The sequence below is a fragment of the Strix uralensis genome, chromosome 4 (genome assembly GCF_047716275.1).
Source record: "Strix uralensis isolate ZFMK-TIS-50842 chromosome 4, bStrUra1, whole genome shotgun sequence".
Classification (NCBI taxonomy): domain Eukaryota; kingdom Metazoa; phylum Chordata; class Aves; order Strigiformes; family Strigidae; genus Strix; species Strix uralensis.
Genome location: NC_133975.1, coordinates 72,578,202 through 72,591,655, shown reverse-complemented (window position 1 = coordinate 72,591,655; position 13,454 = coordinate 72,578,202). Strand labels below are relative to the sequence as shown.

At 45.5% G+C, this 13,454-nt stretch overlaps 1 protein-coding gene across 1 annotated transcript in view; it reads right to left on the bottom strand.

The window, feature by feature from the left end:
- Positions 1-13,194, bottom strand: part of FAT4 (FAT atypical cadherin 4) — a 151,477-nt gene extending 138,283 nt beyond the window's left edge. Inside the window, exon 1 of the mRNA XM_074864950.1 lies at positions 7,909-13,194. Coding sequence (XP_074721051.1) covers positions 7,909-13,194 — 5,286 coding nt within the window. The remainder of the gene's footprint in view (positions 1-7,908) is intronic.
- Positions 13,195-13,454: the final 260 nt, after the last annotated feature.

The following is a 13,454-nucleotide window of genomic DNA, read 5'->3' as shown; positions in this document are numbered from 1 at the left end:
ACTTTGCTTGTAATGGCAAGTTGGGGCTTGACTCCTGCTTAGAAGCAGTCCAGATAGGTACCTGATCAGAAATTAAAACAGTACAGGCAGATCCTACAGATAAAACTACAGAGTTGCTTGATCCAGTTCGGTTGTTTTCCAAGCACATCCGTGGAGAGATAATCATTTTGACAAGGGCATGTACATGCGTATTGAGAAGGGCATAGCTAGCCACGAGACTGGAAAATGCAGATACACGAAAGTTACGATTTTGCGTTAACAATGATGATACTTCACATACTGGCCATATGGCACATCTCAAAGCTATTCCCATTTGTTTCACTCGAAAATCTGTGAGAAAAATCCTTTCTTTGTGTTTCAGCTCTATTAGAGGATCCACATCAACGTCATGGGGCCCTTAGGAGTTACCTTCCCTCACCTGGCCACTGCAGGGAACCCAAACTTGGCCAGGGGATGCCACCTCCAGGCCGCAAGGTAGAGAGGGGGAAGGTGACGTGCTATGAAAAGATGCTCTTCTCCAAAAGGAGCCCCCAAAGCTCCTTCCATCTAAGCCTCAGAGGCTGCTGAATGTTTTCACCATGAGCATGCCTTTCTGTCTGTAGAGCTGGATGTCTGGATGGCTGCGTTAAGTATAGTAGAACCCTTATACGCTAATGGAAGATCATTATATCAATACAAGCAACAGCCTATTAACAGTGTGCATGTGCAGAATATGAAATGCTGAGGCAAACGCTTGTTTTCATTACTTTTTGCATAGCTGTTGGCACATAAATTACCACTTCATAATAGGCTCTTTGAAATTCTCTTGCATTAACTAATGCGACTATATGTATTTTTACAGTGCAATCATAGCTATCAGTTTCCATCTGTTCTACTGTCTTTTTGGTATGTTACTGCTCTCAGGAAATAAACAAAAATAGATCACTACAAACACAAACCTGGGTGACAGTCTAGACTAAGTGTCTAATTAAAAATAAGATTTATTAGAATAGAGAGAAACATCGTAGTAAAACAAAGACAGAGTTCTCTAACATATCTGGTATTATTCTTGGCAAAGTGAAGTAAGGCTATAAATTTACTGAAACAAATCAGTATGGTACTGATGTACCACACTGATCTGGCATCACTTTTCTTGACTACAAAAATATGTTAGGAAAACTCTTTGTTTCACTTCAATTTTAGTCACCATAAATTTATTTTCTAATTAAAACCCAAGAGTATTAGGGCTTGTCTACACACAGGTTTTGCACAGACACAATTACATGGGTAAGAAACCAAACTGACAACAGTAATGCTACTCCCTAGTCTAGACACAGTTAAAACAAACTATACCAGTGAACTATGTCATGCTAAGGGGTTGCTTTGATAGAAATTAAATGGGCACCTTGTTATTGGAGGGGTGGGAAGTGGCTCTTGGAGTGGTGGTTCAACAAAATCCAACCTCTAAAAAGACTCAGAAGAGACCATGGAAATGTCTGGGGTCTCCTTCACCAGTCAAAAGGGTACAAACATACTCCGATGAGATGCAGTCTTGAGGTTCAAGATATGCACAGGAAATGGGAAAAGACAACAGCAAAGATTTCAGGAGCCAATGACAACGTAGTCCTACCCCAGTAAAGCTAGTGGTGAGAGCCGGAGACACCAAGAGGGCAGAAAGGCTTTGGTGACCAGCTTCTGCAGTTCTCCTAAATGAACAGCCACCAATTGCTTTACCTAACACTAACATGTGGAAAGAAACCTGTATTCCAGCAGCTCTGGGGGGATATCATTTTATATGGAAAAGGACTCGCTTATTAACATCAATAGAACCCAAGAATCATTTAGAGATTTGTATGAAGAATTTAACACTTAGCAAAAACAAGCACATGAAAATTTTGCTCTGGTTTTTTGCTATTATTTCTAGTGTTTGCATTAGAGACGCATGAAAAATAATATTTTCCATAATAAAGAATGTTGTTTTTAAAGTCGAGTGATTTTTAACATAAAAATTATGAAGTGACCTCACATGCAAAAATGCCCAGAGGCTGCTAAAATAGCAAAGAAATGAGAAATTCTAGATATTAAGAAAATGTACCAAGGCAGAATCATTGAAGAAATTGGAGAGGATGAAAAAAGGACAACTTTGAACCTAAACCCACAAATGGGTCTGGAACAGTTTTCAACATAAGGTACATTCATCTCCCACTCTAGCTCAAGGAGAGCTTTGAGATCCCTTTTCAGATCAGTGCAAATGACAGCAATAACTTAAATAATTACACGTTTCTCAGAATCAGCAATATCAGCACTAGGAATAAAAAAACTGGCTTTGGAGCTGAGACAAGGAAGATTTTCATTGTTTATTCAAACATTTCATAAGTAGTTTCCTTTGTCAAGCAACAATTAATATGCCATGTATCATTAAAGAATAAAACAATTTATAAATAGTATGAATACAAGGAGTACCCCATTGTTCTTATTTGTACTGGTAAATACGAGACATGCAGATAAGACTTCTCTGAAGCGGGTTTCAAATTCTCTTACTAAATTTAAAGCCCTTCACCGTTAGCCAGCTTGGTTAGGGAAGTAACACCTTCAATGTTTTGTCCCACCAATCCACCCCTTTCCTTCTCTCACAGGGATGTTAGGTCTGTCCCCACATCCCTGAAGCGGTATCCAGCCCAAACAGCACAAGGGATGCATCATGCTCCTATGGCTCAGGCAGCCTCTCCTGCAATGTATTCTGTCATTCCTGCTTAGCAGCATCTTCCCTTCCTTAGTCCGGGTTTCCAGAGCTCTGCACCAGGTATGTGCAATGGAGGAGACAGTCTTTGAGTACCTCCACCTCACTCCTAGGTCCAGCGAGGACCTGCGGAGTGCAGGAGTGACACAGAGCTAGGTAAGCCACAGGACCTAGGCTGGGCTGAGTCAAAAAGCTCCACATTAACTAGTTACATCTTGCGATCATGGTTTTATGGCCGTGGCTGCAGATCCCACTGAGCCAAGGTAAAATGTCCTATGATTTTCTTTCCAGGAGGAGAGGACCATTCATTCTGCCTGTCTTTATTAATTTCCGTATCTTTACTACGCAAGCATTAAGCATTGTCTAAAATCCCTGTATCTTGCCTGATTAAGAACACTTTTTTCCTAGACTATGGATTTGGGAGGTAAAAGTCCCCCCAACTTGGAAGTCCAAGCTTCCCTCCCAGTAGTGCCAGTCATGAAGTGTAGCACATGAAGCAGCTAAGAATGTACAAATGCAAAAGAAAACTCAGTGCCTCATGTTTCCCTGTCTGAAAATGAAGACAATCACTCCTCTTCTGAGAGCATGTTAACATCAACAGGTAAAAAGTGCTAGTAGGATCATGGACCTGCCTCTCCAAGTATTTCCATTTTCAAATCAATACCATCACTAAATCTTTCCTCATTTATACCCTTCTCTCCCTTCCTTGGAAACTATGAATCTACTTAAAGCATATGAAAGATGTTTAACTGAACGAGCAGTTCACGTCCCAAACAAACCTCATTTGTCAAAAATAATATATATGTCAGCATTGCTGATCTCTAACAAATCCACTGCTCCTTTCAAGGAAGCCATCCATTGAAGGGTTAAACATGCAAACTAGAGATCCCTTCTAATTCCATTTAATCCCTAGTAACAAGCACAGAACATGAGGTATTGTCCCTGGGTTCCTATTATTATTGCCAGCCGAGAAACAGGGTACAACATACGACCACCCAAAATATACCACAGTATACGATTATTGTTTTGGGAGGGAGGATTGAATGAAAGTCACATGGTTTTCAAGTGATGCCAATATGCATTAGTCATTCTGTATTAAATATAAAATCATGATGGTGAAACCCTCAGCCCTGCCTTAAGAGATTAAAAGAGAATTTACGTTGTAGAGACAAGAGAAAGGAGCTAAGCAATTGCTGAGGTTTTTCTCTCAGCAGAAACACGTAAAGAGGCACAAAACGACAAACAGAAGGGCTGCCTTCAGGATACCTATGTTATTTTCTTCTTATCTGAGAACAGTGCAACACCTAATGACTAATACAACAGGGAAGAAACAAAGACTGATCACAGAACACGTTCACACAATGTCAAATCATCTGGCTTGTCACTGCAGATTACACAGAAATAGGCTAAAAGTCCAAAGTAAAAAAAAAAAAGCTTTCAAATTCAGTAATGACTTCCCAAATGACACCACTTAGCTGTAAAATACAATGGAAGAAGCACTTGGGTTTTCTTTCCAAATTTCAAAGAATTTGGTACTTTGAGCATAAACCTCACAACTTGCACTTTTCAGACACACACTTCCCCCCCTCCGCCTTTTCTCTCCATATACTAATAACAAGCCCAGAAACATACACAAATATGAAACCTGGTGCTAAAAAAAAAAAAATCCACAAACTGTAAATAAACTGTTCTTTGTTTTCTAAACACTGTTGCTTTACTGAAAACATAATGTAACCCTTCAGTTTCAAGGCATGTCAGCTGCTTTGGATTCAGAAGGGCATTCACCGCAGCCCTGTTATTGCACAGCTCTTCCCTCGGACCCTCTCTTCAGAAAGGGCTAGCGTACAACCTGGGTAGCTACACAGTCAATGGATCTGTAGTCTGATCCTATAGGGCAAACCCCAAGGAAGAAAGACTGGAAAGAGACTTCTTCAGTTGGAGCACTGGGTGGATCTTTTCAATACAGTTGCTCTTAAAAAAAAAAAAAAAAAGTAGATCTTAATGACAACATTTAGGAAAAAAAATATTATCACACCATTTCCCAAGGACAAGGATTGATTCACTTCTAGAGTAAGTGGTTTCACACAAGCCTGTTCTTCTTTTATACTGCCTGCTGGCTAGACAAAGCCTAGTCACTGTTCTGAAGCTGTAAATACCTCTATTTCACACCAGGTAACTGCCACCCAAAACTATGCCTAAAGTCTACCTTAGACAAAAGATCTATTAACTTTCTTGCTGCTGCTGCTCTCTTCATCAGTCTCAGCCAGCAAGCTTAACACTGGGTGGCTCTGAGTGCTCAGTGGTTCACTCGCATGCCACGGCACAATTAAGATGATGTCTGGCAGCAGGGCAGAAGGCGCAGCAAGCAGTGAAGAAGAATGTAGAAGTTGTTAAGCATATCCTATTACAGTTTTTCCCTTTTCTTTAACCATATTCAGAAACAAAACCCAACATACTCTTCATAAGAGAAGGAAGAAAGAAAATACACAATGCTCAAGCTTTTTCCTCACAAAAACCAACCCAAACCAAACAAAAACCAAACAAAACATATCCAGCTTCTCCAATCAGAAAACTATCATGTATATTGGTACCAGACCTATTAGGCTTTGTCTGCACACCTGTATCAATGCTTTACAACTTACTTCTCAAGGGGGAATCTAAAATCAGTCAGTCTTCATCTTGCCATTTATACACCAAAAAAAGTTGAAGACATTATGGGCAAAAGAACACTTAAGTTTTGTGGCTTTAGATATTCTGCAGGTTCATGCACATTCACTATCCCTCATCAGTGTTCCGGTTATACCACCACTCAAGCCATCACCTTAAAAACCAGGACTAGAATAAAACATTAAACCTTCTGAACTTAATACACAAAGACTTTAGCGTGAGTGTGCTTTGAGGTGGGTTTCCAAAGATAAGAGACAGTGTTCACTTACTCAGGTATTGGCTGGTTTTTTTATGAAAGAAGATTGGCAGCAGACTCTAAAACCAAAATGTGTGCGCTGCATACATCAAACCGAAATGAAGAAGACTTGCCATCCAAAAGAAACGTGGAAAAAAGCATGCACTGACAGTCAGCTTGCACAAAGACTGTCACTGTAATAGTTCTTGTTCAAGTGTGGGACAGCAAAAGCCATTCCAGAGAAATTTAATCAGTCAAGAGAAAGACTGCATATGGTTATGTTTTTTAAAGTTGATAGCTGATTATAATTTGTAATATATTTCTAAAGAAGCACAGTAAGCTAATTACATTTGGGACAAGAAGCATTTTAGAAGCTATAAGGATACAACCAGTAATATGAAATCCTAGTCCCAACTATTACTTTCAATGTTCATTACAGAACAAAACATTTGCTTTTGATTTCAGGATTGGTTTGTATTCAACAATGTAAAATTTGTTTAAAGTTTCAATGGTTGTTCTCTTCCCTGATCACCAAATATTCATATTAAATACTTTCAAAACGTGTGAGACTATTACAACCATAGGGCCTCCTATGAGTCCTTCTCCAGTCAGGAAACTCTTTGGTCAGGCGGGCAGACTCAAAGTTGAAGGATTGTGATCCAAATACCCACTGACAAAGGCTTAAACCTCCAAACAACTGTCCATCAAGAAAAAATATGATGTAATAATAATTAAAAAAAAATATTAAACCTTTATCTTTTACAAATTACTAGCAGGGGTACAAAGACCAGTATGACAGGAATCTTCTCATAAAAATAGCATGAATTATTTAAACCAGCAGCACTACTAGAACAGGTCATTTTCCAATACCCTACTGCTCTTCAAAACAGGATAATCAACAGCACATAGCACACACAACAAGATGAGCTCTCTCATACATGCTAAGAAATCTTTGAGTCTGAACAGTGCTCAAACTCCCTGCCTGACAATTACCTCGTAGAGCATCAGTCACTGCCAGCAGAGTGAGGTTACATACCTAACACATCATACTTAAACTATAGTAGAACAACAAAAAAAGTGGCTATGAAGAAAAAAAACCTACAGCTGCCAAGAAAGAATTAGAAATACCACATCTGCTAAAATCAAAAAGAAAAAAAACAAACCACCACAGTATCCACTAAGACATAATTCCCAAGAGGAATTATAGCTGGGGGTAATGCCTGGGATGCATAGGGCTATGCAATATTGAGGTAATACGTTCAGCGAGCGAGGGAAATGGTTGAACCACTACACACTACCAGCATCCCCTGCTGGTTGACCCAGTTAGCAGTGCCAGCCCCAAACTTCCAGGAACAGCAAGTTAAATGGCTCACAGTGAAGTGCAGAAGGCAGCTCTAGAAGATGGTGCAACTTAAAACAAACACAAGGCTCCCTTTCACACCAGGCTTCTCAGTATTCCCGAAGAAGACAGCAAGAATGGTGTGAACAATCAGCTCTGTGGCGCAGTTACCAGACAGAACAAATTTGGTACTTCACAGATGATGTTTCAAACGTGTGTTCCACCTAGTCAAGCTAGTCATGCAGAGAACATTTAGAGACCTTCAGTCAAGCCAAATGCTTTTGTGATATGGAAGGTTGCCAGCTAAAATGTTACACTTTTATCATCTGTCACATTCAAGAACAGAAACAAGACCATCTTCATACTCATCAGTGAGGGTAAAGAAGTAGCCTAAATTAGAGATGCATGAGGAGACCTGTCTGAGGGACTTAACCATGCAGGGACACCAAGCACATCCAAGACTTGAGACACAAGATGAGCTGTTCAGAGAGCCATCCCTTTCTGGCCAGTTCTCAGACAAATACTGACATGATGACTGTAGTGAAAGAAGTTCAGTTATAATTCACGCAGGAATAAAAAGACTTAATTAATGATTACTAAAATGAGAAGGCATGCAAAACTCAAAAATGCTGATGATTAAAGCTTTTAGCACCTGAAGTATTTAGTACCTAAAATTTATTTGACCAACATTGTGCCTACAGTAACCAAATTTAAGCACAAATTTCTCTCAAATTTCTAGAGGTAGCTTTGAGGAAAACAGTTTGAGCTATACTAACTGCAAGGTTATGTTCAACTAATGAATCAGCAGAATTCTGTACAGCAGAAGATCTGAATTAGCTTTCAGGTCTTTCGCTGTGCACTATCGCCTGTAAAACAGCTAAAAACAAATGCACAAAATGCCTCGTTTAGAAAGCAAACAGGTAAATAATTACTGAATAAAAGCTTTACCTCTGCTCGTTGTGTGCGGGGCAAAACAGATGACTTTTCAATGGCATAAACATCCACCAAGTAGAGACGTGCTCCTTGCTCCCTGTCCAAAATGGCAGCAGTCTGGATGACACCAGTATGGCGCCCAATGGTGAAGAGGCGCCCGAGACTCTTATCTTCACATCGGACAGACACGATGTAATATTCCACCTGAGCTTCAGAGCCCCGCGGACTCGCCGCTTCGATAGATATCACGTTTGTCCCAATAGGTTCACCTTCTTTTAAGATGGTTATGTATTTCGGCTGAGTGAAAACAGGCCCGTCAATCCCTTGCAGAATTATAGTCATCTCGGTGGTGGATTTTCTCCTTTCAGGGCCAAGATCTGTGGCAGAAACTATGAGATTGTATACAAGCTGAGAAGGCACCAAAGCTGATGCTACTCTTAAATCTCCACTATAGCGATCCACAATGAAGGTTTCAGTATCTCCATTAACTATTTCATATTCCACTTCTCCGTTGGCACCCTCGTCAGGATCTGCAGCAATAATTGTTGTTAGGATCGAGCCGATCACAACCGAGGGGTCAGCTGCAAGAGCATTTTGCGATATGAACACGGGAACATTGTCATTTTGATCCGTCACCAAAATGGTCACATTTTTCAAAGCAAATCGTCTGGACTCCACAGGAACAGCCTGATCGGTGGCTTTGACTGTTAACTCAAAGAGATTAGCAAACTCACGATCTATTTCAGCATTGGTAAATATTGTCCCTCTCACTTCATCTATACGGAAATGATTACCCCTTGGCATCTGTTGAATGATTGCATATGTTAACTGCCCATTAATATCTGCATCTGGATCCTGAGCAGTCACAGAAACAACAGAGCTACCAACAGGAACGTTCTCAACAATAGATTTAAAGATGTCCCCCGGAGGAAAATGAGGAGGGTTGTCATTAAAATCCCTGACATGTATTACCACTGACATTGTAGATGACCGTGGTGGCCTTCCTTGGTCTTTTGCTGTTATATTTAGCTTATATAGAGATTGTGTTTCAAAATCCAGTTTCTTTGCAAGAAAAATACTACCGGTGTTGGGACTGATGCTAAAGGTCCCGTGATTGTTTGTCCCTGTAATGCTATAGTGGAGGTCAGCATTGTCACCTGAATCAGAATCAGTGGCAGTGACAGATGACACAAGTTCACCAACTCTCATATTTTCCAAGACATCCACTAACAAAGTTGATTTAGGGAAGGAAGGACTGTTGTCATTTTCATCCAATACATCAATGCTCAACATGCAAGTTGAACTGAGGGCAACTGCTCCAGAGTCTACCGCTTGGATGACAAGCGAATACGACGCAGTAGCTTCATGATCTAGTTTGCCTACTAAAGTCACTTGTCCTGTGCTACTATCTATTGCAAACTGTTTTTCCTCATTTCCTTTGATTACAGAGTAGTGAATCAATCCATTAGCCCCTTCATCAACATCTGAGGCGGAAACTCTCAGAACCTGTGTCAGATTTGCTGCCAATTCTGATATAGTAGCTTGGTAAAGATCTTTCAAAAATTTGGGGGCATTGTCATTGATGTCTTTCATGTAGATTTGTACTGTTGCCTGATCCTTTAGGGGCTTTGGCAACCCTTGATCTGTTGCTATTACTGTGAGACTAAATACTGCAGCTCCCCTTTGTCTCATAAGAGCTTCTCTGTCAAACTGATGAGTGCTTCTTATTTCCCCAGTTACCGTGTTCAGCTCAAAATCTGGCTGCATATGTTCAAATGAATACCTGACTTCACCGTTTGGCCCAAAGTCTTTATCTACAGCATTTATTTTACCTACATATGATCCACCTCTCTGCTCCTCTTCAAAATAAAATACATAGTTGGTACTGTTGAACAGGGGCCTATTATCATTTACATCCTCCAGAATTACGGTAACATTCACAGTAGCATTGAGTGGTTCTACTGCTCTATCAGAGGCAACAACCAGTAAAATATATCTTTCCTGAAGTTCACGGTCCAGTTCACTCTTTATATATAGCTGACCATCTGGGAATATGCCAAAGGCATCCCCAGTATTCCCTTCAGTTATGCTATAAGCTATTTCACCGTTCACTCCTGAGTCTTTGTCGGAAGCCTGCACCTTAAAGAACCTAGAATTCACAGGCTCTGACTCCAAGATAGTAATTTCATACGAAAGCTGGTCAAACACAGGTGGGTTATCATTTACATCATGGACAGAGACAGTCAGTATGAAGTTAGAGGACAGCTGCGGCACCCCCATATCCGAGGCCAGGATTTCAACCTGGTACGACCCAGCATTTATGTCAAGGGGCCCTATTAAACTTATGGCACCTGTTTGTTCATTGATTGAAAACAAGCCCTTTGGGTTTTGCTTAAGGCTGTACAGGACCACACCATTAACACCTTCATCAGGATCAAGAGCTTTGGCCTGGAATATGGTATGCCCAGCTTTCCAGTTTTCAACCACATTTACACTTTCAACTGCATGAATAAAGTGTGGGGAATTGTCATTTAAATCTTTGACAGTTATATTGACCATAGTGTCTCCAGTTATCGCCCCACCACTAGCAACCACCTTCAGCTGGTAAAATGCTTGCTCCTCCCTGTCAATAATACTGGCCGTGGTGATCTGCCCCGTCACTCTGTTGATGGCAAACATGCCCCTTTGGTCACCTGTCGTAATAAGGTAACTGATGTTGGTGTTGAGGTCCATGGTGGAAGCAAAAACAGTACCTACGTGGTAACCTAAGGCAACATTTTCAAAGACAACAAAACTGTACATGCCCTGGCTGAAAACAGGTGGATTGTCCTGGGTATCCAGGACAGTGATGGTGACAATGGCTTGGTTCTGCGACTGAAGATGGCCACCATCAGTGGCCACGATCTGCAACTGGTAAGCAGTTTTCTCCTCCCTGTCAAGGGCTATTTTTGTTGTAATGACCCCTGTCTGGCCATGGACCTGAAACCTGGAGGTGTCTCCAGCTGAGATGCTGTACTTGACCGTCCCATTGGGTCCCAGATCAGGGTCCGTGGCAGACACTGTGGTCACATAGGTTCCGGCTGGCTCATTCTCTTGGATATGGGCAAAATACTGAACGGGGTAAAACACAGGGCTATTGTCATTCACATCAAGGAGACTCACGTTAACTCGGGCTATTGAAGAAAGGGGAGGAGAGCCTAAATCAGTGGCCAGGACCTGCAAGGAGAAGTGAGCCTGCTCCTCCCGGTCCAGCTGCAAGATGGTGCTGAGCTTGCCCAACACGGGATCCAAGCGAAAGATCCGGCGAGGGCTCACGGAAGAAGGGCCAACCACCGCCAGCGCTGGCTCAGCTTCCTGCAAGGAGAAGCGGACAGTCCCATTGTCCCCCAGGTCCCCATCTGTGGCGCTCAGGACCAGCAGCTCAGTTCCTGATGGGGAGTTTTCAGCCAGGGACACCTGGTAGCCCTCAGGTTGACTGAAGCGAGGTTTGTTGTCATTGACATCCAGGATGGTCACCACCAGCTGCGCATAAGAGAACTTGGGCTGCACCCCCTGGTCACGGGCACTGATGTTGAGCACCACCTGAGAAGCAGTCTCCCGGTCCAGCCCGCTGGAGATGGACGTGCCTGCAGCATGCCCGGCGGTGCCACCCTCGGGGCCGGCCGTGGTGACCAGCCCACTGTGCTCGCTGATGCGAAACCAGCCAAGCTCATTGCCCGAGACGATGCTGTATTTGAGGTTGGCGTTGAGGCCCGAGTCACGGTCCGTGGCACTCAGGCCCCGCACATAGCTGCCCAGGGGAACCTCCTCACTGATGTTCACCCTGTAGACCGACTGCCCAAAGACGGGGGGGTGGTCGTTAATATCATTCACAAAGATCACCAGGCTAGCTACTGATGAGCGGCTCACGGGAGCCACCACCGTCCCATCGGGGGAAAGGCCAGGAGTAGGGGAGCCCGGGGGCGGCGGTGGGGCCCCATAGTTATCCGCCACCGCCACCGTAAGGTTATAGGCTGGGATGCGCTCCCGGTCCAACGCAGCTGCTACTTTTATAAGGCTGAGGTTGGGTACCTTACTGCTGTGCACCTCAAAGTGCCGCTGCTCGTTTCCCGCCAGGATCGACACAGAGATGTTCCCGTTGGCCGCAGGGGAGTCGGCATCGCTCACCGTCAGCAGGGCCACCACTGTGCCAGGGGCCGCGTTCTCATCCACCGAGGCAAAGCGGGAGGTGGCCGGGAAATAGCGAAACTTCACGCGGGGCTCATTGTCATTGACGTCGAGCAGGCGGATAAGGGCCTCAGCCCGGCCGCTCAGCGCCGGCACCCCTCGGTCCATGGCCTGCACCGTCAGCGAGTACTGCTGTCGCATCTCATAGTCCAAGTGCTCCCGGATACGGATCACCCCGCTCTCAGGGTCCACCTCAAATGGGAGGCTGCCAGCCCCCTCCCCACCACCGCCGCCATCACCTCCTTCCAGGCGGTAGCGGATGTCAGCATTGGTGCCTTCATCAGCATCAGCTGCAGCCACCTGGAGAACGCTGGCCCCAACAGGCGCATCCTCAGGCACTCGTGCCTGGTAAAGAGTCTGGCTGAAGATGGGTGGGTTGTCATTGATGTCCTGGACGGTGACGTTGACCTGAAGGTACCCCCGCCGACGGGGCTCGCCCTTGTCCTCCACTTGCACTAACAGCTGGTAGGTGGGGGTGGCCTCCCGGTCCAGCCCCCCCCGAGAAACCAGGTGCAAGAAAGCTCCTTCACCGCTGGGGTTGAGGGTGATGTTGAGACGGAAACGCCCCTCCTCGTTGCCGGCCACGATGCGATAGGAGCCGTGGTCCACACCGTTAGTGCCACTGTCGGCGTCGGTGGCCGTGTCCAGGATGAGCTGGCGCCCGCTACCCGTGTCCTCCTTGAAAGTCACCACGATAGAGGGGTCGGGGAAGACGGGCGCATTGTCGTTGAGGTCAAGCACCAGGACCCGCACCTCGCTGGGGTAGGTGGGCTGGCTGGAGAGCACCACCAGGTCCACCACGTCGCTGGCCAGGCTCTCGCGGTCGATGGTGGCGCGGGTGTGCAGGGCGCCCGAGGTGGCGTTGATGGAGAAGAGGGCGTGCTGCTCGCTCAGGCGGTAGGTGAAGCCGGGGCGGGTGGCGATGGTGCCAACCCAGGTGCCGGGCGGCTGCTCCTCCAGCACCTGGAAGACCTGGCGGGGCTCCGCGGCGGCGCCCAGCGGCGGCGGCAGCAGCAACAGCAGCAGCAGCAGCGACAGCGGCGGGGCGCCGCGGACGGCGGGGGGGCGGCCCATGGCGCCCCGGGGGGGCAGCGCCCCGAGGCGGGGGCCCGGCGCCGCTGCTCTCGGCGGCGCCCCCCGGGGCTCCACCTCCCCCCGCAGCCGCCCCGACCGCTCCCGCTTCCCTCCCTCCCTCCCTCCCTCTCTCTCCTCACCCGCGGAGGCTCCGCTCGCCCTGTCCCGCCGCAGACGGGGGCAGACCCGCCGGCGCGCCGCGCTCACGGGGCGCTCCGCTGCTGCTGCTGCCGCCGCCGCTCCTCCCGCCGCCGCTCCGG